Genomic DNA, 25,078 nt, shown 5'->3' with positions numbered 1-25,078 from the left:
AGTAGTCGGCAGAGATGGCCAACCCTGAGAGGGTGGAGAGGAGATTCTGATGGTTCACAATAATGCCTTGCAATCTGGAGGGTGGCCTTTTGCTTTCCCCCAATGGTCCAAATGTGGAATTCGTACCCTTACCGATATCATGGACAGTAATGGTTTGAGAACATTCCAAGATTTGAAAGGCACACACACATTACCTGGCCTTTTTCTATATTTACAACATAGGTCAGCTATTCTGGCCTATGGAGTCCCTTGGGAAACCCAACTACCAAACCATCTAATGATGGGATTTATAAATAAATTATCTGGGCTTCCGAAAGGACTGATCTCTATGATATATTCTGAACAAAAATATAAACGCAACATGCAACAATTTCTAAGCTTTTACTGTGTTACAGTTCATATAAGGACATCAGTCAATCGAAATAAATTCATTAGGCCCTAATCTATGGATTTCACATGACTGGGAATACAGATATGCATCTGTTGAAGACAGATACCTTTAAAAAATAACTAGGGGTGTGGATCAGAAAACCAGTATCTGGTGTGACCACTATTTGTCTCATGCAGCGCAACACATCGTCTTTGCATAGAGTTGATCAGGCTGTTAATTGTGGCCTGTGGAATGTTGTCCGACTCCTCTTCAACGGCTGTGCCAAGTTGCTGGATATTGGCGAGAACTGGAACACGGTGTCGTACACGTCGATCCAGAGCATCCTTAACGTGTATAATGAGTGACATGTCTGGTGAGTATGCAGGCCATGGAAGAAATTGGGCGTTTTCAGCTTCCAGGAATTGTGTACAGATCCTTGCGACATCGGGCTGAAACACAAGTTGATGGTGGCGGATTATTGGCACAACAATGGGCCTCAGGATCTCGTCATGGTATCTCTGTGCATTCAAATTGCCATCGATAAAATGCAATTGTGTTCGTTGTCCATAGCTTATGCCTGCCCATACCATAACCCCATCGCCACCATGGGGCACTCTGTTCACAACGTTGACATCAGCAAACCGCTCGCCCACACGATGCCATAGAGGGGGTTTGCAGTTGTGAGGCTGGTTGGACGTACTGCCAAATTCTCTAAAACAGCTTATGGTGGAGAAATTATTTAAATTCTCTGACAACAGCTTTGGTGGACATTTCCGCAGTCAGCATGCCAATTGCATGCTCCCTCAAAACTTGAGACATCTGTGGCATTGTGTTTTGTGACAAAACTGCACATTTTAGAGTGGCCTTTTATATTAGGTGCACCTGTGTAATGATCATGCTGTTTAATCAGCTTCTTGATATGCCACACCTGTCAGGTGGATGGATTATCTTGGCAAAGGAGAAATGCTCACTAAATGCTCATACCTACTGTAAAATATGGTTGTGGATCTTTGATGTTATGGGGCTATTTTGCTTCCACTGGTCCTGGGGCCCTTGTTAAGGTCAACAGCGTCATGAACTTTACCCAGTACATGGACATGTGCCTCTGCAAGGAGGCTGAAGCTTGATAAGTGGATATTCTAGCAAGACAATAACCTCAAGCACACATCAAAATCCACAAACAAATAGTTAGTTGACCACAACATTTACATTTTGCAATGGTCATCTCAGTCTCTGAACTTGAACTCCATTGAAAAGCTGTGGTTTGAATTGAAGAGGCCAGTCCATAAGGGCAGACGAAGGATATCAAGGATCTGGAAAGATGATGTGTGGAGGAATGGTCTAAAACCCCTCCCATAAAACTTTTCAGAAAAAATGGTTCTGAAACCAATAGACAAAATATACACACCGAATATAGACCAAAGGATTTACTCATATTCTACATATAAGATAGATACAGTAAAAACATAACAATTAAACATAATTAGAGAGTATTGTTATTGAGTATTTGAGATGTAGTGGCATTTGACAAACACAGGCGCTTTTGAAGATTTGCCATGGTGTTCTTAAAACATTATTTGGCACTGTTGGTCATTAATTTTAATAATTTTTCAGTATTTAGTTCCTTAGAAAGGTCAAGACCTAGTTTCAATCAGATCAAGCGTCAACTCGCACTAGTCGACACCCACATAGCTGTTGTTTTGGGGGGTGTGTCCAAAACAACGTTTGAGACGTCAAGTTGGGGAGCACCTGCTCTTGTGGTCAATGTCACGAAGCAACACCTTTTCCACCCTCGTTTGAAGTTCAGAAGGATGGCTATGTAGAAAATATAAAATCATGACATCAGTCTTATCGAGGTGTAGATTACATCACACATGCCAGTGTTTGAACTTGTAACATAGCTGCGCAGGATTTCTACTAACGCAACTCAGTGCAGCCAATGACATTGTCCGCAATAGGTATAACACCGGTAGCCGCTTGAGGATTTGACAGCTCTAACGCAGTTCCACCACCGCCAAAACAATAGCTATGTGGGTGTTGGCTAGCGCGGAAATGATTGAATCTGATCTAGTCCCAGGTCTCCTAGTGGTCTCTCAGTTGTGTCGCAGGCTGCAACTCTTCATCTGTCACTCATTAGTCTCCTCTCTACGACCCCAGGGTTGGGCCTGTGATGATGTCAGGGGTTAAGGGTTGTATGAGGTCAGGCCTGGTTCCTGTCACATGACGCAGGACTGCAACAGGCCACACACTCCTCAGCAGTAATTGGGATAAGAGTCAACCCAGATGGCTGTGGTTTACCCACCTCTGTCTCTGTGTATGTGTGCCGTATAGCCTGCAGCGTGAGAAGTACCACAAACAGACAGAAACTCCAGGGTCATATTTATTAGGCACCAAATGGAAGAAAACGTAAAGGACTAATTGGACTTGATCAATAAGAAACCCACACTTCTGTTGCATACCTTAAGGAATAGGACTTATCTGTCAATGCTTAAGTAACGCTTCCCCTCATCCTCCTCCTGCTGCTCCTCCTCCCCTTCCTCATCCTCTTCCTCCTCCCCTTCCTCATCCTCTTCCTCCTCCCTTCCTCTCATTCTCCCCTTGTTTGGAGCTCCTTGCCCCTGGGTCTCATCCACTGTAGCACCAGCAGCTGAGTCTGTACTGAGTTTCTTTGTGTGTTTGTGTGTCAGTTATACATCATTAAAGTGCAATCATGCTTCCTTCCCTCCTGTCTGCTTGGTGCTCCCAGTACATGTCTTCTTTCCCTCCTGTCTGCTTGGTGCTCCCAGTACATGTCTTCTTTCCCTCCTGTCTGCTTGGTGCTCCCAGTACATGTCGTCTTTCCCTCCTGTCTGCTTGGTGCTCCCAGTACATGTCTTCTTTCCCTCCTGTCTGCTTGGTGCTCCCAGTACATGTCGTCTTTCTCTCCTGTCTGCTTGGTGCTCCCAGTACATGTCTTCTTTCCCTCCTGTCTGCTTGGTGCTCCCAGTACATGTCTTCTTTCCCTCCTGTCTGCTTGGTGCTCCCAGTACATGTTTTTCCAGATATTCACCACCAGCTAGCAGTGCTACCCTCCAGCTGGCTCAAGTGCTAGGGAACGGTTTGAATGCACTTAGGCCTCCCCTGGCCAAGGTGAAATAAAAGCTTGGGTCAGTATCTGACCTCTCGAATATTGATGAGGACTTATTTTCATAAGCAATACTACGATTTGTCTGTAAATAAACAAAACAACAGCAGTTTACTGTTCCTAAATATGATATCAACTGACTTTTACTTCCCAACTGTCAAAAGATTCCATCAGAGAGTTTATCAGAGCAGCCGCCAGCCAGGTTGTCGTTCAGGTTTCAGTCTTCAGTAACCTACATCGAAGACACACACACACACATCTCACCAATATGTCAATACCTATAGGCTACCTTATGTTCATTTCAATTGATATAGATATAGATTTTCCAGGAGCACATCACAGTCACAGCATTACCAATTCTGATTCTATTTTATTTCACTACATGCTGGGTGAAATAGGGTGAACATATCCCTGCTGCTTTATCAAGGACAAGATGACTATAAAATATAAGATTTGTTTTTGGCAAACTTTGCTACAGATATAGACCTACCCTCACAACTGTTCATTCTCTTTTATTCTATAACACCAGTTGTATTTGAACTGCCCTCTCCTTGCTCTCTGTTATTCTGTAACATCAGTTGTAGGGGTAGTGTGGTGCTGTAGGAGTAATGTGGGAACTGTAGGGGTAGTGTGGGGACTGTAGGGGTAGTGTGGGGACTGTAGGGGTAGTGTGGGGACTGTAGGGGTAGTGTGGGGACTGTAGGGGTAGTGTGGGGACTGTAGGGGTTGTGTGGGGACTGTAGGGGTAGTGTGGGGACTGTAGGGGTAGTGTGGGGGCTGTAGGGGTAGTGTGGGGACTGTAGGGGTAGTGTGGTGCTGTAGCAGTAGTGTGGGGACTGTAGGGGTAGTGTGGGGGCTGTAGGGGTAGTGTGGGGGCTGTAGGGGTAGCGTGAGGGCTGTAGAGGTAGTATGGTGGCTGTAGGGGTTGTGTGGGGGCTGTAGGGGTAGTATGGTGGCTGTAGGGATAGTGTGGGGACTGTAGGGGTAGTGTTGGGACTGTAGGGGTTGTGTTGGGGCTGTAGGGGTTGTGTTGGGGCTGTAGGGGTAGTGTGGGGACTGTAGGGGTTGTGTGGGGGCTGTAGGGGTTGGGGTAGTGTGGGGGCTGTAGGGGCAGGACTGGTTGCTGCTTTGGCCCTGGGAGTCGCTGTATACCTTACTTCAAAATAGACTTGATTGCTTGCAGCTGGCAGCTCTATCTTACCATGTGTCAAGTCTCTCCTCTGATGTCAACCTCTGATGTCAACATTGTCCAGGCCATGCTGTTCTGCATGGCCTGGAAAATGGAAGTGCAAGAAGCAGCACTGAGCTGGAGAAAGGTGGAGAGAGAGAGGGAAGGGGGAAAAGGTTAGGGGTAGAGGTGGACAGGGAGAGGGAAGTGGGGAGAGGTGAAGCGAAAGAAGGACAGAGAGGGGGGGGGGGGGGGGTCAGGCTACACCTTATTTTCACATACAATGTGAATTAAGAAATGATCCTTTGTTGATGAAATCATTGCGAGGTCTGTACGTTCGTTCGTACGTTAGTCACACTCAATATCAGCACTTGGCCGATTTGGACAAAACTTGGGTGAACGATGTGTCCTGCCATAGAGATCCAGCATTTAAAGAATTACACTGATTGGCCCAAGGCGGGAGCTATAGTAATTAACAGACATTTGATAGCCACATGCGATATCTCATTTGGGCCAATGGGGGGCGCTGCATCATTCTTGGGGGACGTCATGTTAGCTGTTATCTTGTTTTAGTGTGGTTGTTGTTGTTGTCACATTAATATGTTTCATGTTTTTGTGAGGTTGTTGCGAGGCCTCATTGTATCTCTCCTCTCCTCTCCTATCCTCTGTCAGTATTATGAGTTAATATGATGGTGGATCATTAGCATATTTTATTATCTCATTATAAACTCTACTCGCCTAATTACCTCCAATTAACAACAATTATTGACTTCCTGCTTCCTGTTAGCCGAGAACCAATCAGAAGACAACAACAACACTCCATGGGAGGATAGATATTAAGGTCATAGTTCTCACTCTAACACTTAGACTGACACCGTCACCGTGGCCAGGGACAACAGGCCGTGTTTCTGGACGTTGTCTGCTGTACACATTAGAGATCCATTAACACAACAGATCTCCCCTGATCTTCAAACACATCTCGTTATCCATTACCAGACTTAGGCCTATAGTCTGGTTAGTGAAACAATGGTGAGAGCAGCGGTTAGTCTGGTTAACCAGAGACCAATAGCCTTCATGGATTTATAGTAATAAGTGTAGAAAGGGTGGATTAGTAAATGCTGTCTTACAAAGTCTTGGTGTTCTTTGGTATTCTTTGATCAGATGAAGTCAACCACATTGTCATACAAGCTGTAACCAGGCCTATAGCCTTCATGGACTAATACAATTAGTTTGTAATGTCTTAGACATTCTTGGTATTCCTTGGTACTCCTGTGTGGTGTTCACGGCATTCAAGGAACACTGTCTGTTGCTGCCTCGCTTTCAAAACAAGGTGCCATCGCTGCCTCGCTCTCCATCCATGGTGCCATTTCTGCCTCGCTCTCCAACCAAGGTGCAGTTGCTGCCTCGCTCTCCAACCAAGGTGCAGTTGCTGCCTCGCTCTCCAACCAAGGTGTAGTTGCTGCCTCGCTCTACAACCATGGTGCAGTTGCTGCCTCGCTCTCCAACCAAGGTGCAGTTGCTGCCTCGCTCTCCAACCAAGGTGCAGTTGCTGCCTCGCTCTCCAACCAAGGTGCAGTTGCTGCCTCGCTCTCCAACCAAGGTGCAGTTGCTGCCTCGCTCTCGAACCAAGGTGCAGTTGCTGCCTCGCTCTCCAACCAAGGTGCAGTTGCTGCCTCGCTCTCCAACCAAGGTGCAGTTGCTGCCTCGCTCTCCAACCAAGGTGCAGATGCTGCCTCGCTCTCCAACCAAGGTGCAGTTGCTGCCTCGCTCTCCAACCAAGGTGCAGTTGCTGCCTCGCTCTCCAACCAAGGTGCAGTTTCTGCCTCGCTCTCCAACCAAGGTGCAGTTGCTGCCTCGTTCTCCAACCAAAGTGCAGTTGCTGCCTCGCTCTCCAGCCAAGATGCAGTTGCTGCCTCGCTCTCCAGCCAAGATGCAGTTGCTGCCTCGCTCTCCAACCAAGGTGCAGTTGCTGCCTCGCTCTCCAACCAAGGTGCAGTTGCTGCCTCGCTCTCCAACCAAGATGCAGTTGCTGCCTCGCTCTCCAACCAAGATGCAGTTGCTGCCTCGCTCTCCAACCAAGATGCAGTTGCTGCCTCGCTCTCCAACCAAGGTGCAGTTGCTGCCTCGTTCTCCAACCAAAGTGCAGTTGCTGCCTCGCTCTCCAGCCAAGATGCAGTTGCTGCCTCGCTCTCCAGCCAAGATGCAGTTGCTGCCTCGCTCTCCAACCAAGGTGCAGTTGCTGCCTCGCTCTCCAACCAAGGTGCAGTTGCTGCCTCGCTCTCCAACCAAGATGCAGTTGCTGCCTCGCTCTCCAACCAAGATGCAGTTGCTGCCTCGCTCTCCAACCAAGGTGCAGTTGCTGCCTCGCTCTCCAACCAAGGTGCAGTTGCTGCCTCGCTCTCCAACCAAGGTGCAGTTGCTGCCTCGCTCTCCAACCAAGATGCAGTTGCTGCCTCGCTCTCCAACCAAGGTGCAGTTGCTGCCTCGCTCTCCAACCAAGGTGCAGTTGCATAGAAGGGACAATAGAGAGAACTGAAGAGAAGAGAATATTAATCCACTCTTGAAGAACAACGGGAAGTATAATACAAAAACGATTCTAAATGATTATAATTTAAACTAACAAATGTTTGCATTTAACCTTCAGCACTCTTTCTCCACTCACCAACCTCTACAAGGTTACAATTAGGTCTGTTCTGTGTAAGTGTGTTTATGTTTCTAACAGCTGGGGAAACAATTATCCTTGATGGCGGGCTGAAGGACGGCCACTAACCACAGAGCTGTGGGCAGAACACAGCTATACATCATTATTAGACTATTACTAATCATACAGTCAACACCACACACACACACACACACACACACACACACACACACACACACACACACACACACACACACACACACACACACACACACACACACACACACACACACACACACACACACACACACACAGTATTCTACAAGGACTCACACACATCTTATAGCTCAGTTTAGATGTTGACATTACTGCTATCCCTAACCCTATCTTCAACCACAACCTTAACCCTAACTAATAAGTGACTGACCGATTTCAGAGTTAGCTGTTATCGTTACCGATTGCCTTTCAGTTTGGATTGCAGGTTCTTGAAAGATGGCTTACAGAAACTTTAATTCACCATTTTTTGTCACACTTTTTTGTCACACTATATAGAATTTGTTAGATTCACTTGTATATCAGTCAGTTTTTTTATTGATTCAGTCAGTGAAGAAATAGAGTTGAGGCAGTATGGGAAGCGTTGTTGTTTACATAGTGTGACAGGGATGGATGAGCTCAGTGCTCTGGTTTCTCTGGGGGTATACTCTGTGATCCTGCAGCTGTCTCTGGGTCTGCTACTGCTGCTGCTGATGCTGCAGCTGTCTCTGGATCTGCTACTGCTGCTGCTGCAGCTGTCTCTGGATCTGCTACTGCTGCTGATGCTGCAGCTGGATCTTTGAGCTAAGTATGTAAAAAAATATCCAGCAACTCTTGGGAGAACAGTGGAAGAAACTGAGATTTATTTGAACAATAAATCATTATTTTATAAACTTCCATTGACAGTTAGTTGCTGGATAGTTGTTCCATCTTCATCTTCACTGTTCATGTAGCTTGGTTTGAAAGTAGTTTTCTTTTTTTTCTCTTTACTGTCTTTCTGATCCCCAAGAGCACTGAGAGAATGAACACATTCTCAAAACACAAGAACCGATAAAAAAACTGACCAAGACAATATATCTGACTATAATTCTATCCTCTGATTCCTGCTTACAAGCAAAAACTAAAGCAGGAAGTACCAGTGACTCGCTCGATACAGAAGTGGTCAGAACCATCAAACAAGCAAAGCGTCATTACAGGATTAAGATTGAATCCTACTACACCGGCTCTGACGCTCGTTGGATGTGGCAGAGTCTGAAAACTATTACGGATTACAAAGGGAAACGCGAGCCTACCAGACGAGCTAAATGCCATTTCTCACTTCGAGGCAAACAACACTGAAGCATGCACGATAGCACCAGCTGTTCTGGATGACTGTGTGATAACGCTCTCGGTAGCTGATGTGAACAAAACCTTTAAACAGGTCAACATTCACAAAGCCGCTGGGCCAGACGGATTACCAAGGCGTGTACTCAAAGCATGCGCCGACCAACTGTCAAGTGTCTTCACTGGCATTTTCAACGTCTCCCTGACCGAGTCTGTAATACCTACATGTTTCAAGGAGGCCACCATAGTCCCTGTGCCCAAGGAAGGGAAGGTAACCTGCCTAAATGATTACGGCCCCGTGGCACTCACGTCGGTAGCCATGAAGTGCTGTGAAAGGCTGGTCATGGCTCACATCAACAGCATCCTCCCGGACACCCTAGACCCACTCCAATTCGCATACCGCCCCACCAGATCCACAGATCACGCAATCTCTATCGCACTCCACACTGCCCTTTCTCACCTGAACAAAAGGAACACCTATGTGAGAATGCTGTTCATTGACTACAGCTCAGCATTCAACACCATAGTGCCCACGAAGCTCATCACTAAGCTAAGGACTCTGGGACTAAACACCTCCCTCTGCAACTGGATCCTGGACTTCCTGGCGGGCCACCCCCAGGTGATAAGAGTAGGCAACAACACGTCTGCCACGCTGATCCTTAACACTGGGGCCCACCAGGGGTGTGTACTTAGTCCCCTCCTGTATTCCCTGTTCACCCACAACTGCGTGGCCAAACACGACTCCAACACCATCATTAAGTTTGCTGATGACACAACAGTGGTAGGCCTGATCACCGACAACAATGAGACGGCTTATAGGGAAGAGGACAGAGAACTGTCAGTGTGGTGCCAGGACATCAACCTCTACCTCAATGGGAGCAAGACAAATTGGCTGATCGTGGACTACAGGAAAAGGCGGGCCGAACAGGCCCCCATTAACATTGACGGGGCTGTAGTGGAGCGGGTCGAGAGTTTCAAGTTCCTTGGTGTCCACATCACCAACGAACAATCATGGTCCAAACATACCAAGACAGTCGTGAAGAGGGCACGACAAAACCTTTTCCCCATCAGGAGACTGAAAATATTTGGTATGGGTCCCCAGATCCTCAAAAGGTTTTACAGCTGCACCATCGAGAGCATCCTGACCGGTTGTATGACCGCCTGGTATGGCAACTGCTTGGCATCTGACTGTAAGGCGCTACAGAGGGTAGTGCGAATGGCCCAGTACATCACTGGGGCCAAGCTTCCTGCCATCCAGGACCTGTACAATAGGAGGTGTCAGAGGAAAGCCCATAAAATTGTCAGAGACTCCAGTCACCCAAGTTATAGACTGTTTCTCTGCTACTGCACAGCAAGCGGTATCGGAGCGCCAAGTATTGGACCAAAAGGCTCCTCAACAGCTTAAGACTACTGAACAATTAAGAAAATCGTCACCGGACAATTTACATTGACCTCCTCCCTTTTTGTACACTGCTGCTACTCGCTGTTTATTATCTATGCATAGTCACTTCACCCCTACCTACATGTACAAATTACCTCAACTAACCTGTATCCCCACACATTGACTCACTACCGGTACCCCCTGTATATAGCCTCGTTATTGTTATTGTTACTTTTTATTATTACTTTTTATTTTAGTCTACATGGTAAATATTTTCTTATCTTCTTGAACTGCACTGTTGGTTAAGGACTTGTTAGTAAGCATTTCACGGTAAAGTCTACACTTGTTGTATTCGGCGCATGTGACAAATAAAGTTTGATTTGATTGGATTTTGATATCTTGATCTATGCTTTTTTCTGCCAGGTTGGACATGGAGCATGGCGGCAGTAGGTCTACTGCCTAATTACAAATCCATGTTACTGATGTGCCAAAATGTAATTAGTGTTTTGAATCATTAAATGATTTTTTCATCAATTGGAGTGACTTCACTGACCTTAACGTTGAGGTCAGTCCAGGATATGGATGTAGAGTGAGGTAAGAAGGAGCCATGTTGTCATTCCAGCATCTTCTGGAATTGGAACTCTTTAACAATCCAATTGAAATGCGAAATGGGAACACCTGATCCATAACACTTATGTCATGCAAGGCCATGGTTGAGTGATAAATCTTCCGGCACATGTATGAAGCTCCCGACCGGAGTTCAATCCCTGCATCGACCCTTCCCACTGTTTCTCCCACCGGCCTGTATCCTCTTCTCCTGTTATATCTGTCTGAATAAAGTGTCGTAATGTCCTGAAAAAAATGTATTAAAAAATGACTGACAATGCTACAGTTCAATATTGACACATTTCTGTTTAATAGTGTGATACTCTTCTCTTAACATAGTCTTTTCTGAGGTAGACCATTATTACAGTTCAAAAACATTATTACAGTTCAAAAACATTGTTATCAGTTTGAAAACAGACATAAAAAAAACAGACATGAAATCAATACTTCATGTACAATATGTTGCAAAATGAGGTAGAAATGGTTACAGAAAATGTACAAGAACCAAAAACAAAGTCACTGTAATAATAGATTAAAAACAGCTAACAAAAGGCTATTTTGTTGGACAAACTGTTTTCGTATTTTTTATTTCCTCATTGGCTTTATAAAGACAAAACACTGATTACAAACAGGTGTATTGTAGACGTGATGGACTTCAGTGATATGAACACAAAATCCTAACATGCTGCTGCATTGGTGAAACAATTTCTCCACATGTAGGAATCGCATTTGAAACTTTGGCATTATAGCGTTATCCCAGATCAATTCAGGACAGGGCTTTCTCTCTCAGTATTTCTGTTCAATCTGAGACTATTTAGTGACTATCCTCTGACTATTTAGTCATATTGGGTGACTATTCTGTGATAATCAGTTTATCACCAAGTCTTTTTCCAAGAAATCAGTCAGACATTGTGAGCTCATTGTACTTTAAAAGGGCTACCTCACCCAATCATCAATACCTTCTAATGATCTGAGCTGTTCCTGCTAATTAACTCGGACTGATAACATCAAGCATATATGTTTAGCGAGGTAATCCATTAACTAAAAACAACTAAACAACTGACAGAAAAATTAACAAAATAACTATGTTCTTCTAAATCTACATGTTTGACAAACATGGACGTTTTGGGGAATCTGAGCCTGGTGAAATGGCTGAAAGATGTTTAACGAATCACATTGACTAATTGTAGTATAGATATAGGCTGCTATTCATGAACTAAACTCTCATTACCTCTGTTTTAAACTATGACAGTTGGCCTCAAGCCCCAGGCCCTGCCTGATATGCAACACCTCTATCTGAAAGCTAATTATAACAGCCTTTAATGATTATTATCAATTATGTATCTTAATGTAGTTGCATGTAAATGATTACATATTTAACCCATCTCTCAGTACCGTCCTAAGGCTGAGTTCTCCTGCTTAGTTTAAAGATGTATTTTTAGTTTATTAGACTTGGCACCCATGGCACCCTATTCCCTATATAGTGCACTACTTTTGACCAAGGCCCTGGTCAAAAGTAGTGCACTATAAAGGGAATAGGGTGCCATTTGAGACAAAGTGATCAATATGTGCCTGAACCCTGGGGTCAGTGTGTTTGACCCGGCTGTATGGCGTGACTGAAGACACCAGCTGTACTGAGGACACTGGGAGGCCAGAGTGGTGATATATCCAATCAGAGCAATGCCACTCCAAAAGAAGGAGGGAGGGGGGGGGGGTGATACTACCATAATGAGATTGCATTGGTGGGGGGGGGGGGGGGGAAATAAGAACATTACATCATCCTCCAGCGCGCCTCCAGTCTACATAACTATGGTAACAGACCAATATTCACGACATCGCGTCAGTACCGAACTGAACTGAATGACCTCATGTTTCCAGACTGTTGTTAAACAGAGTGGTAGAGATAGCACAACCCTGTGAATAAGTTTTCCTCTGGATCGTCTACATGTTATATCTAGTATATATCTAGCATTCAACTGAAATGTGTCTTGCGCATTTAACCCAACACCTCTGAATCAGAGAGGTGAGGGGGGGCGACCTTAATCGTCATCCACGTCTTCAGCACCAGGGGAACAGTGGGTTAACTGCCTTGCTCAGGGGCAGAACGACAGATTTTTACCTTGTCAGCTCGGGGATTTGATCCAGCAACCTTTCGGTTACTGGCCCAATGGTCTAACAACTAGGCTACTCTCTTTTTATTGTTAGACATCATCTTCAGGTCCATTTTCTGGTCCATTTTCTATTTTCTTCTGTTATATCTTGTCTGTGTCCAGGTTTGAAATATAAGTGTAATTTAAATGTGTGCCTTTTCTTTATATCTTTCAATGAAGATTTGCATCTATTACAATAAAATATGTATATAACATTCCTTTGTGAATAGTACATGTAAACACAATGCTTTGGGTTGATTTGTAAACAGTTTGTCCAACAAAAAATGTGTATTTTCTGTGTTCAACATAACACTTCATAAACACAACCAGCCTTCCGCCAAAAAAATCGACATTCAAATTTAAAAACATGTATTTATATTCATATATAATAATAAAACCATTGATTTTATGGCGTCAAATATCCTGTGAAATACCTGAATTACATTCAATGTTACTCTTTGTAGCATTTTCAAGTTTCTCCCCAAAGGTATATGCACAGACAGCTGCAGTGTGTATGCAACAGGACTCTGTTAGGGTTCTTCTCTTTTTCCTCCCCCTCTTTCTCTCCTCCTCTTTCTCTCCTCTTCCTTCTCTCCTCCTCTTTCTCTCCTCCTCTACTCTCTCCACCAAGACCTGAAGATTGCATACATTCTTTATTTCAAATTTCTGAGGTAAAGACATTTTTCCTGAGCATTTCAAACAAGACTTCCGCCATCTTGCCTTGCTGTGCCTGTCTGTGTTATACGCTATATTAAAGCAACATCCAAGGAGCTGCCATCTTGCCTGGCTGGGCCTGTGTGTGTTATACGCTGTATTAAAGCAACATCCAAGGAGTTGCCATCTTGCCTTGCAGTGCCTGTGTGTGTTATACGCTGTATTAAAGCAACATTCTCAGGAACTGGTGAACGAGGAATGTGTGATAAATCAACATTCAAATAAATGTGTGGACATTATGCTTATGTCTTTGAATTATAGTGTTGTATATTTAAGCAATAAGGACCGAGGAGGTGTGGTATTTGGCCGATATACCACGGCTAAGGGCTGTTCTTAGGAAATACGCAACGCATATTGGCCATACAGTATACCAGAAACCCCCGAGGTGCCTTATTACTATTATACACTGGTTACTAACGTAATTAGAACAGTCAAATTAAATGTTTGTCATACCCGTGGTATACAGTCTCACGGCTTTCAGCCAATCAATATTCAGGGCTCGAACCACCCAGTCTATAATCAAATACAGCCCAGTCTCATGACCAATACGTTCCATTTCAACGTTTTGAAGTTTGATTATAGTAATGGTCAGGATGTCATGATTTTGGTGAGAAGCTATGTTTTAAGTCAATAACACATAAGAGACGATGAGCTACTATTGATATTTTTGGGTAAAAAAAAAAAAAGTTATTAAAATAGATCCTAAGCTCTTTTCACACCCAAATGACCAATAATGATGCTAAAAAAGGTGATAAAATAAGGTAATGAAATCTAAAACACCACAGGAGAGGACTGGTAATGAATAAGGTAATGACATCTAAAACACCACAGGAGAGGACTGGTAATGAATAAGGTAATGACATCTAAAACACCACAGGAGTGGACTAGTAATGAATAAGGTAATGACATCTAAAACACCACAGGAGAGGACTGGTAATGAATAAGGTAATGACATCTAAAACACCACAGGAGAGGACTGGTAATGAATAAGGTAATGACATCTAAAACCCCACAGGAGAGGACTGGTAATGAATAAAGTCCTGAGAGTAGCAGTCAGTCGACAGGGGGTTCTCCCAACCCTGGGTCCTGTTCATTAGGGCAAACGTTTTAAAAAGATTTGCAATGGAAAACAAAAATGTGTGTTCTATGTTGGACGAGTCCAGGTAGTCCTGCCCCTATTCAGTCTGTTTTGCAACGGAAATCGAAAATACGTTTTTCTTATTGGACAAATCCAGGTTGTTCCTTCCCTGTTTCTGTATGTTTTATTTTGTTTGGTGCCTCATGAACAGGACCCTGATTATCCATTTCCTTGGACCATGTCACCTTGACAACACATTACTGATTTATGTCTTGGATAACGAATAACCAGGATCTTTGGATGGAATCCTAACTCACTATCGAGATGCACGTTGCGCTCAACTCGGCTTTGTGTAAAAAGCATCTGGCAGGCCCACGTGGTAGCGCTTGGCGAAGCTCCGATGCACAGCATCCTGGAGCAGGTCCGGCCTACCGGTGGCACACACCATGATCACCAGCCCAGCTCCCGCCGACCCTAACTCCATCTGGGCCTTCTCCAGGGCAGATAGCAACACCTGCCTCAGCCCCTCCTCCTTCTCCATAGCCTCCACCTCACTGAGCAGCACCACGGAGGGCTGCCTCGACCCCGCCACCTGCAGTGTGGCCCCCAGGATCCCCTCAGCCTCAGCCTTGCCTTTAGAGGCTAACATGGCCCCGCTGAGCCTATAGAAGGAGGCCCCAAGCTGGGAGGCCATGGAGCGTGCTAGGGTGGTCTTCCCGCCTCCCCGGGGGCCGAATAACAGAACGGTGGCTGGGGGGCGGACAGCGGGGCTGGGCCTAAGACAGGGCCACAGCAGCTCCTCCTCCAGGGCAGCCTTGACGTGGGTCAGCCCAGCCAGCTCCCCCCATAGCAGGGCCGGGCTACAGTCCAGCACCTCCCCGTTGACTAGATCCAGAAGCCTGCGGTCTGGGCTCTTCAGGCTGCCCGACTCCCCTGGTCCAGACCCAGGCTGGCCCTGGCCATGCAGGGAGGGGAGTTTATTGTTGTGGGCCAGGGAGGAGTGGTGCTGCTGTTGGGTGAAGCCCTGGTTCTCTGACCCCCCTCCTCCTCCTACGTTCTCCCCAGTCATCCCTGCTGGTGGGCTGTAGTCCCCTGCTAAAGCCACCCTGTACGGAGGGGACACGAGGGGCTGGGAGGAGGGCTTACTGGGCTTGAAGGCCTGGGGATCTGTGCTGCCCGCGGTGAAGCCACTGTTTTCTTTATCTCCCACTCTGTAGGGAGAGAGAGAGTCCCCTCCTCCGGGCTTCACTGGGTCGTAGCCTGTATACTTACTGTATCTAGAGCCATCCTCCTCCTCGTCTAATGACATCTCAAACGCCTTCCTCTTCAACCCACCTCCGGATTCCTGGTAGCCGTAGCTACCCCCGACCACGGTGGGACGGGAGGGGAGGGGAGTGGGGGCGGCCAGCCCCGGGGGTAAGTACCCTGCAGAGGGGTGGCTGTAGGTGGGGCCCAGGCCGGGCTGGTGGGGGTAGCTGCTGGGGGGGTAGTTGTAGACCGAGGTGGAGAGGGAGTAGCTGGGCAACAGGGTGGGTGTGGGCTGGAGGGGGTGTTGGAGGGAGGCAGGGGGCAGTGCTGAGGGGGGTTGGGGGCAGTAGCCAGGCGAGACGTAGGTACCGTTGTAGCTGGGGCGGTTGTAGTCACCTGAGTGAGAGCCAGAGGAGGAGCTGCTACCACTATAACAAGACTCTGAGAGGTTACTGTTGACCCCCAACATATTGCTGGCCCCTGGTGGCCCTGCTGATGTGGCCCCGGCCTTCGGGCCCGACAGACCGTCCAGGGACCCGGGATAGAGCCCCTCTGCACTGTGGCTCAGGGGCCAGGGTTCCAGCTCAGTCTTGAGGCCAATAAGGCCCCCGAAAGCCCCTGGCTCTGGGTAGGTCCCTACAGTGGGCCCCGGTGGACGGTCGTATGGCAAGTCTAGAACATCACAGTACTTCTCTGCGTAGCTCTTCAGCAGGTTGGAGGCGGTGAGGGCTGAGATGTCATCATTGGCCCAGGCGTAGCCGTGGGCGGAGCCACCTCGGCCGTGGGCGCGGCCAGCGGCGTAAAGCTCAGACTTGTGGGCCGGTGAGGAGGTGGTGGAGGACACATCCAGGTGCTGCTCAGGCCACTGGCTGAGGGACTGGGCATGCTCCGGGTTCCAGTGCATCTTATACAGGCCTGGAGGAGAGGACACAGACAGAGAGACACCACGTTATATACTGTAAGGCGCTGCTTAAAAACTCAAACGCACCGGTAGAATTGTCAAACGTTTGCCTGCTGGGCCAGACGGATTACCAGGACGTGTACTCCGAGCATGCCCTGACCAACTGGCAAGTGACTTCACTGACATTTTCAACCTGTAATACCTACATGTTTCAAGCAGACCACCATAGTCTCTGTGCCCAAGAACACCAAGGTAACCTGTCTAAAATGTACCCGCAGCACTCACATCTGTAGTCATGAATTGCTTTGAAAGGCTGGTCACGGCTCACATCAACACAGTTATCCAGGAAACACTAGAACCAACTCCAATTTGCATACATCCCCAACAGATCCACAGATGACGCAATCTCTATTGCACTGGTGCGGGCTGTGTTAGTAGTGGTGTGGGCTGTGTTAGTAGTGGTGTGGGCTGTGTTAGTAGTGGTGTGGTCTGTGTTAGTAGTGGTGTGGTCTGTGTTAGCACTGGTGCGGGCTGTGTTAGTAGTGGTGTGGTCTGTGTTAGTAGTGGTGTGGGCTGTGTTAGTAGTAGTGTGGGCTGTGTTAGTAGTAGTGTGGGCTGTGTTAGTAGTGGTGTGGGCTGTGTTAGTAGTGGTGTGGGCTGTGTTAGTAGTGGTGTGGGCCGTGTTAGTAGTGGTGTGGTCTGTGTTATTAGTGGTGTGGGCTGTGTTAGTAGTGGTGTGGTCTGTGTTAGTAGTGGTGTGGGCCGTGTTAGTAGTGGTGTGGTCTGTGTTAGTAGTGGTGTGGGCTGTGTTAGTAGTGGTGCAAGCTGTGTTAGTAGTGGTGTGGTCTGTGTTAGTAGTGGTGTGGTCTGTGTTAGTAGTGGTGTGGTCTGTGTTAGTAGTGGTGTGGGCTGTGTTAGTAGTGGTGTGGTCTGTGTTAGTAGTGGTGGGGGCCGTGTTAGTAGTGGTGTGGTCTGTGTTATTAGTGGTGTGGTCTGTGTTAGTAGTGGTGTGGTCTGTGTTAGTAGTGGTGTGGTCTGTGTTAGTAGTGGTGTGGTCTGTGTTAGTAGTAGTGTGGACCGTGTTAGTAGTAGTGTGGTCTGTGTTATTAGTGGTGTGGTCTGTGTTAGTAGTAGTGTGGTCTGTGTTAGTAGTGGTGCAGGCTGTGTTAGTAGTGGTGTGGTCTGTGTTAGTAGTAGTGTGGGCTGTGTTAGTAGTAGTGTGGGCCGTGTTAGTAGTAGTGTGGGCCGTGTTAGTAGTGGTGTGGTCTGTGTTAGTAGTGGTGTGGTCTGTGTTAGTAGTAGTGTGGGCTGTGTTAGTAGTGGTGTGGTCTGTGTTAGTAGTAGTGTGGGCCGTGTTAGTAGTGGTGTGGTCTGTGTTAGTAGTGGTGTGGGCTGTGTTATTAGTAGTGTGGGCTGTGTTATTAGTGGTGTGGGCCGTGTTAGTAGTGGTGTGGGCTGTGTTAGTAGTGGTGTGGTCTGTGTTAGTAGTAGTGTGGGCTGTGTTAGTAGTGGTGTGGTCTGTGTTAGTAGTAGTGTGGGCCGTGTTAGTAGTGGTGTGGTCTGTGTTAGTAGTGGTGTGGGCTGTGTTATTAGTAGTGTGGGCTGTGTTATTAGTGGTGTGGTCTGTGTTAGTAGTGGTGTGGTCTGTGTTAGTAGTAGTGTGGGCCGTGTTAGTAGTGGTGTGGTCTGTGTTAGTAGTGGTGTGGTCTGTGTTAGTAGTGGTGTGGGCTGTGTTATTAGTAGTGTGGGCTGTGTTATTAGTGGTGTGGTCTGTGTTAGTAGTGGTGTGGGCTGTGTTAGTAGTGGTGTGGTCTGTGTTAGTAGTAGTGTGGGCTGTGTTAGTAGTGGTGTGGTCTGTGTTAGTAGTAGTGTGGGCCGTGTTAGTAGTGGTGTGGTCTGTGTTAGTAGTGGTGTGGGCTGTGTTATTAGTAGTGTGGGCTGTGTTATTAGTGGTGTGGTCTGTGTTAGTAGTGGTGTGGTCTGTGTTAGTAGTAGTGTGGGCCGTGTTAGTAGTGGTGTGGTCTGTGTTAGTAGTGGTGTGGTCTGTGTTAGTAGTAGTGTGGGCCGTGTTAGTAGTGGTGTGGTCTGTGTTAGTAGTGGTGTGGTCTGTGTTAGTAGTGGTGTGGTCTGTGTTAGTAGTAGTGTGGGCTGTGTTAGTAGTGGTGTGGTCTGTGTTAGTAGTAGTGTGGGCTGTGTTAGTAGTAGTGTGGGCCGTGTTAGTAGTAGTGTGGGCCGTGTTAGTAGTGGTGTGGTCTGTGTTAGTAGTGGTGTGGTCTGTGTTAGTAGTGGTGTGGGCTGTGTTAGTAGTGGTGTGGTCTGTGTTAGTAGTAGTGTGGGCCGTGTTAGTAGTGGTGTGGTCTGTGTTAGTAGTGGTGTGGGCTGTGTTATTAGTAGTGTGGGCTGTGTTATTAGTGGTGTGGGCCGTGTTAGTAGTGGTGTGGGCTGTGTTAGTAGTGGTGTGGTCTGTGTTAGTAGTAGTGTGGGCTGTGTTAGTAGTGGTGTGGTCTGTGTTAGTAGTAGTGTGGGCCGTGTTAGTAGTGGTGTGGTCTGTGTTAGTAGTGGTGTGGGCTGTGTTATTAGTAGTGTGGGCTGTGTTATTAGTGGTGTGGTCTGTGTTAGTAGTGGTGTGGTCTGTGTTAGTAGTAGTGTGGGCCGTGTTAGTAGTGGTGTGGTCTGTGTTAGTAGTGGTGTGGTCTGTGTTAGTAGTGGTGTGGGCTGTGTTATTAGTAGTGTGGGCTGTGTTATTAGTGGTGTGGTCTGTGTTAGTAGTGGTGTGGGCTGTGTTAGTAGTGGTGTGGTCTGTGTTAGTAGTAGTGTGGGCTGTGTTAGTAGTGGTGTGGTCTGTGTTAGTAGTAGTGTGGGCCGTGTTAGTAGTGGTGTGGTCTGTGTTAGTAGTGGTGTGGGCTGTGTTATTAGTAGTGTGGGCTGTGTTATTAGTGGTGTGGTCTGTGTTAGTAGTGGTGTGGTCTGTGTTAGTAGTAGTGTGGGCCGTGTTAGTAGTGGTGTGGTCTGTGTTAGTAGTGGTGTGGTCTGTGTTAGTAGTAGTGTGGGCCGTGTTAGTAGTGGTGTGGTCTGTGTTAGTAGTGGTGTGGTCTGTGTTAGTAGTGGTGTGGTCTGTGTTAGTAGTAGTGTGGGCTGTGTTAGTAGTAGTGTGGGCTGTGTTAGTAGTAGTGTGGGCTGTGTTAGTAGTAGTGTGGGCTGTGTTAGTAGTGGTGTGGTCTGTGTTAGTAGTAGTGTGGGCCGTGTTAGTAGTGGTGTGGTCTGTGTTAGTAGTGGTGTGGGCTGTGTTATTAGTAGTGTGGGCTGTGTTATTAGTGGTGTGGTCTGTGTTAGTAGTGGTGTGGTCTGTGTTAGTAGTAGTGTGGGCCGTGTTAGTAGTGGTGTGGTCTGTGTTAGTAGTGGTGTGGTCTGTGTTAGTAGTGGTGTGGGCTGTGTTATTAGTAGTGTGGGCTGTGTTATTAGTGGTGTGGTCTGTGTTAGTAGTGGTGTGGGCTGTGTTAGTAGTGGTGTGGTCTGTGTTAGTAGTAGTGTGGGCTGTGTTAGTAGTGGTGTGGTCTGTGTTAGTAGTAGTGTGGGCCGTGTTAGTAGTGGTGTGGTCTGTGTTAGTAGTGGTGTGGGCTGTGTTATTAGTAGTGTGGGCTGTGTTATTAGTGGTGTGGTCTGTGTTAGTAGTGGTGTGGTCTGTGTTTGTAGTAGTGTGGGCCGTGTTAGTAGTGGTGTGGTCTGTGTTAGTAGTGGTGTGGTCTGTGTTAGTAGTAGTGTGGGCCGTGTTAGTAGTGGTGTGGTCTGTGTTAGTAGTGGTGTGGTCTGTGTTAGTAGTGGTGTGGTCTGTGTTAGTAGTAGTGTGGGCTGTGTTAGTAGTAGTGTGGGCTGTGTTAGTAGTAGTGTGGGCTGTGTTAGTAGTAGTGTGGGCTGTGTTAGTAGTGGTGTGGTCTGTGTTAGTAGTGGTGTGGTCCGTGTTAGTAGTAGTGTGGTCCGTGTTAGTAGTAGTGTGGGCCGTGTTAGTAGTAGTGTGGGCCGTGTTAGTAGTAGTGTGGTCTGTGTTAGTAGTGGTGTGGTCTGTGTTAGTAGTGGTGTGGTCTGTGTTAGTAGTAGTGTGGTCCGTGTTAGTAGTAGTGTGGGCCGTGTTAGTAGTAGTGTGGGCCGTGTTAGTAGTGGTGTGGTCTGTGTTAGTAGTGGTGTGGTCTGTGTTAGTAGTAGTGTGGGCTGTGTTAGTAGTGGTGTGGTCTGTGTTAGTAGTAGTGTGGGCCGTGTTAGTAGTGGTGTGGTCTGTGTTAGTAGTGGTGTGGGCTGTGTTATTAGTAGTGTGGGCTGTGTTATTAGTGGTGTGGTCTGTGTTAGTAGTGGTGTGGGCTGTGTTAGTAGTGGTGTGGTCTGTGTTAGTAGTAGTGTGGGCTGTGTTAGTAGTGGTGTGGTCTGTGTTAGTAGTAGTGTGGGCCGTGTTAGTAGTGGTGTGGTCTGTGTTAGTAGTGGTGTGGGCTGTGTTATTAGTAGTGTGGGCTGTGTTATTAGTGGTGTGGTCTGTGTTAGTAGTGGTGTGTTCTGTGTTAGTAGTAGTGTGGGCCGTGTTAGTAGTGGTGTGGTCTGTGTTAGTAGTGGTGTGGTCTGTGTTAGTAGTGGTGTGGGCTGTGTTATTAGTAGTGTGGGCTGTGTTATTAGTGGTGTGGTCTGTGTTAGTAGTGGTGTGGGCTGTGTTAGTAGTGGTGTGGTCTGTGTTAGTAGTAGTGTGGGCTGTGTTAGTAGTGGTGTGGTCTGTGTTAGTAGTAGTGTGGGCCGTGTTAGTAGTGGTGTGGTCTGTGTTAGTAGTGGTGTGGGCTGTGTTATTAGTAGTGTGGGCTGTGTTATTAGTGGTGTGGTCTGTGTTAGTAGTGGTGTGGTCTGTGTTAGTAGTAGTGTGGGCCGTGTTAGTAGTGGTGTGGTCTGTGTTAGTAGTGGTGTGGTCTGTGTTAGTAGTGGTGTGGTCTGTGTTAGTAGTAGTGTGGGCCGTGTTAGTAGTGGTGTGGTCTGTGTTAGTAGTGGTGTGGTCTGTGTTAGTAGTGGTGTGGTCTGTGTTAGTAGTAGTGTGGGCTGTGTTAGTAGTGGTGTGGTCTGTGTTAGTAGTAGTGTGGGCCGTGTTAGTAGTGGTGTGGTCTGTGTTAGTAGTAGTGTGGTCTGTGTTAGTAGTAGTGTGGTCTGTGTTAGTAGTAGTGTGGTCTGTGTTAGTAGTAGTGTGGTCTGTGTTAGTAGTAGTGTGGTCTGTGTTTGTAGTAGTGTGGGCCGTGTTAGTAGTAGTGTGGGCTGTGTTAGTAGTAGTGTGGTCTGTGTTAGTAGTAGTGTGGGCCGTGTTAGTAGTGGTGTGGTCTGTGTTAGTAGTGGTGTGGTCTGTGTTAGTAGTGGTGTGGACCGTGTTAGTAGTGGTGTGGTCTGTGTTAGTAGTGGTGTGGTCTGTGTTAGTAGTGGTGTGGTCTGTGTTAGTAGTGGTGCAGGCTGTGTTAGTAGTGGTGTGGGCTGTGTTAGTAGTGGTGTGGTCTGTGTTAGTAGTAGTGTGGGCTGTGTTAGTAGTGGTGTGGGCTGTGTTAGTAGTAGTGTGGGCCGTGTTAGTAGTGGTGTGGTCTGTGTTAGTAGTGGTGTGGTCTGTGTTAGTAGTGGTGTGGTCTGTGTTAGTAGTAGTGTGGGCCGTGTTAGTAGTGGTGTGGTCTGTGTTAGTAGTAGTGTGGGCCGTGTTAGTAGTGGTGTGGTCTGTGTTAGTAGTAGTGTGGGCCGTGTTAGTAGTGGTGTGGTCTGTGTTAGTAGTGGTGTGGTCTGTGTTAGTAGTGGTGTGGTCTGTGTTAGTAGTAGTGTGGGCCGTGTTAGTAGTAGTGTGGGCTGTGTTAGTAGTAGTGTGGTCTGTGTTAGTAGTAGTGTGGTCTGTGTTAGTAGTAGTGTGGTCTGTGTTAGTAGTAGTGTGGTCTGTGTTAGTAGTAGTGTGGGCCGTGTTAGTAGTGGTGTGGTCTGTGTTAGTAGTGGTGTGGTCTGTGTTAGTAGTGGTGTGGGCTGTGTTAGTAGTGGTGTGGTCTGTGTTAGTAGTGGCACAGGCTGTGTTAGTAGTGGTGTGGTCTGTGTTAGTAGTAGTGTGGTCTGTGTTAGTAGTGGTGTGGTCTGTGTTAGTAGTAGTGTGGGCTGTGTTAGTAGTAGTGTGGGCTGTGTTAGTAGTAGTGTGGTCTGTGTTAGTAGTGGTGTGGTCTGTGTTAGTAGTAGTGTGGTCTGTGTTAGTAGTAGTGTGGGCTGTGTTAGTAGTAGTGTGGGCCGTGTTAGTAGTGGTGTGGTCTGTGTTAGTAGTGGTGTGGTCTGTGTTAGTAGTGGTGTGGTCTGTGTTAGTAGTGGTGTGGTCTGTGTTAGTAGTAGTGTGGTCTGTGTTAGTAGTGGCACAGGCTGTGTTAGTAGTAGTGTGGGCTGTGTTAGTAGTAGTGTGGTCTGTGTTAGTAGTGGTGTGGTCTGTGTTAGTAGTGGTGTGGTCTGTGTTAGTAGTGGTGTGGTCTGTGTTAGTAGTGGTGTGGGCTGTGTTAGTAGTAGTGTGGGCTGTGTTAGTAGTAGTGTGGTCTGTGTTAGTAGTGGTGTGGTCTGTGTTAGTAGTGGTGTGGGCTGTGTTAGTAGTAGTGTGGGCTGTGTTAGTAGTAGTGTGCTCTGTGTTAGTAGTGGCACAGGCTGTGTTAGTAGTAGTGTGGGCTGTGTTAGTAGTAGTGTGGTCTGTGTTAGTAGTGGTGTGGTCTGTGTTAGTAGTGGTGTGGGCTGTGTTAGTAGTAGTGTGGGCTGTGTTAGTAGTAGTGTGGTCTGTGTTAGTAGTGGCACAGGCTGTGTTAGTAGTAGTGTGGGCTGTGTTAGTAGTGGTGTGGTCTGTGTTAGTAGTGGTGTGGTCTGTGTTATTAGTAGTGTGGGTTGTGTTAGTAGTGGTTTGGTCTGTGGTGTGGTGATGGCGATGATAGTATGGACCCTATAGACCCTATGGAGGAGGAGAGAGAGAGGAGGGAGAGAGACAGATAGGGGGGAGAGGGACTTCTACGCCATTAAAAGGAACATCGTGGGGGGAGAGGGAGAAACAGAGAAACAGAAAGAGAGAGAGAGGAGGAGAAACACTGAGAAAAAGAGAGAGAGAGAGAGAGAGAGAGAGAGAGAGAGAAGGAGAAATACTGAGAAAAAGAGAGAGAGAGCGAGAGAGAGAGAAGGAGAAACACAGAAAGAGAGAGAGAGAGAGAGAGAGAGAGAAAAAGAAACAGAGAGACAAAAGAGAGAGAAGGAGAAACACAGAAAGAGAGAGAGAGAGAGAGAGAAGGAGAAACACTGAGACAAAAGAGAGAGAGAGAGAGCGAGAGAGAGAGAGAGAAAAAGAAACAGAGAGATATGAATTTTGGATTTATTAGGATCCCCATTAGCCGACACCAATGGCAACAGCTAGTCTTACTGGGGGCCGACGTATAACGAAAAGACATTACAGAGAAAAGACTTTAGAATATAACATACATTTAAAAACATGAACATGTAGTGTGTGTGTGTGCATCTATCAGTTACACATACTGTACATGGCAATACAAACACACAAAAAGTAGGTCACATCGGAGAGAGGCGTTGTGCCACGAGGTGTTGCTTAATTTGTTTTTTTAAACCAGGTTTGCTGTTCACTTGCGCTGTGTAAGACGAAGGGAATTCCATGCACCCATGGCTCTGTATAATACTGTACATTTTCTTGAATTTGTTCTAAACCTGGGGCTTGTGAAAAGACCCCTGGAGGCAAGTCTGGTAATTGTTTGTGTCAGTACTGTGTGTAAGTTGACTATGCAAACAATTTGGAATTTCCAACACATTAATGTTGCCAATAAAAACAAGAAGTGGCGCAGTCAGTCTTTTCTGAACTAGTATTAATATCAGCCTCTGATTACAATGAAGAGCAAGACGTGCCACTCTGTTCTGGACCAGCTGCAGCTTAACTAAGTCTTTCACTGCAGCACTTGGTCATATGACTGGACAATAATCAAGATAAGATAAAACTAGAGCCTGCAGGACTTCCTTTGTGGAGTGTCTTTATTATGCACAGAAAAAAAAGTATCTTTATTATGCACAGACCTCTACCCATCTTTACAACCATTGAATCAATATTTATTGACAGTTTACAATCTACGCTAACGCCAAGCAATTTAGTCTCCTCAACTTGTTCAACAGCCACACCATTCATTACCAGAGTCAGCTGAGTTCTAGAACTTAGGGAATGATTTGTACCAAACACAGTGCTCTTAGTTTTAGAGATATTCAGGACTAGTTCATTTCTGGCCACTCATTCCAAAACAGACTAAAACTCTTTGTTAAGGGTTTCAGTGACTTCATTAGCTCT

The 25,078-nt window shown here is 46.7% G+C and overlaps 1 protein-coding gene across 2 annotated transcripts in view; it reads right to left on the bottom strand.

Moving 5' to 3' along the window:
* Positions 1-12,406: 12,406 nt before the first annotated feature.
* fignl2 (fidgetin like 2) overlaps positions 12,407-25,078 on the bottom strand; it is a 66,729-nt gene continuing 54,057 nt past the window's right edge. For both annotated transcript variants that reach the window (XM_071372915.1, XM_071372917.1), the window contains one exon: positions 12,407-16,751. In XM_071372915.1, the coding sequence (XP_071229016.1) occupies positions 14,926-16,751 (1,826 nt within the window). In that variant the 3' untranslated portion in view covers positions 12,407-14,925. The remainder of the gene's footprint in view (positions 16,752-25,078) is intronic.

The sequence above is a fragment of the Salvelinus alpinus genome, chromosome 28 (genome assembly GCF_045679555.1).
Source record: "Salvelinus alpinus chromosome 28, SLU_Salpinus.1, whole genome shotgun sequence".
Classification (NCBI taxonomy): domain Eukaryota; kingdom Metazoa; phylum Chordata; class Actinopteri; order Salmoniformes; family Salmonidae; genus Salvelinus; species Salvelinus alpinus.
The sequence above is the reverse complement of the archived record's forward strand: the minus strand, read 5'-3'. Positions and strand labels throughout refer to the sequence as shown.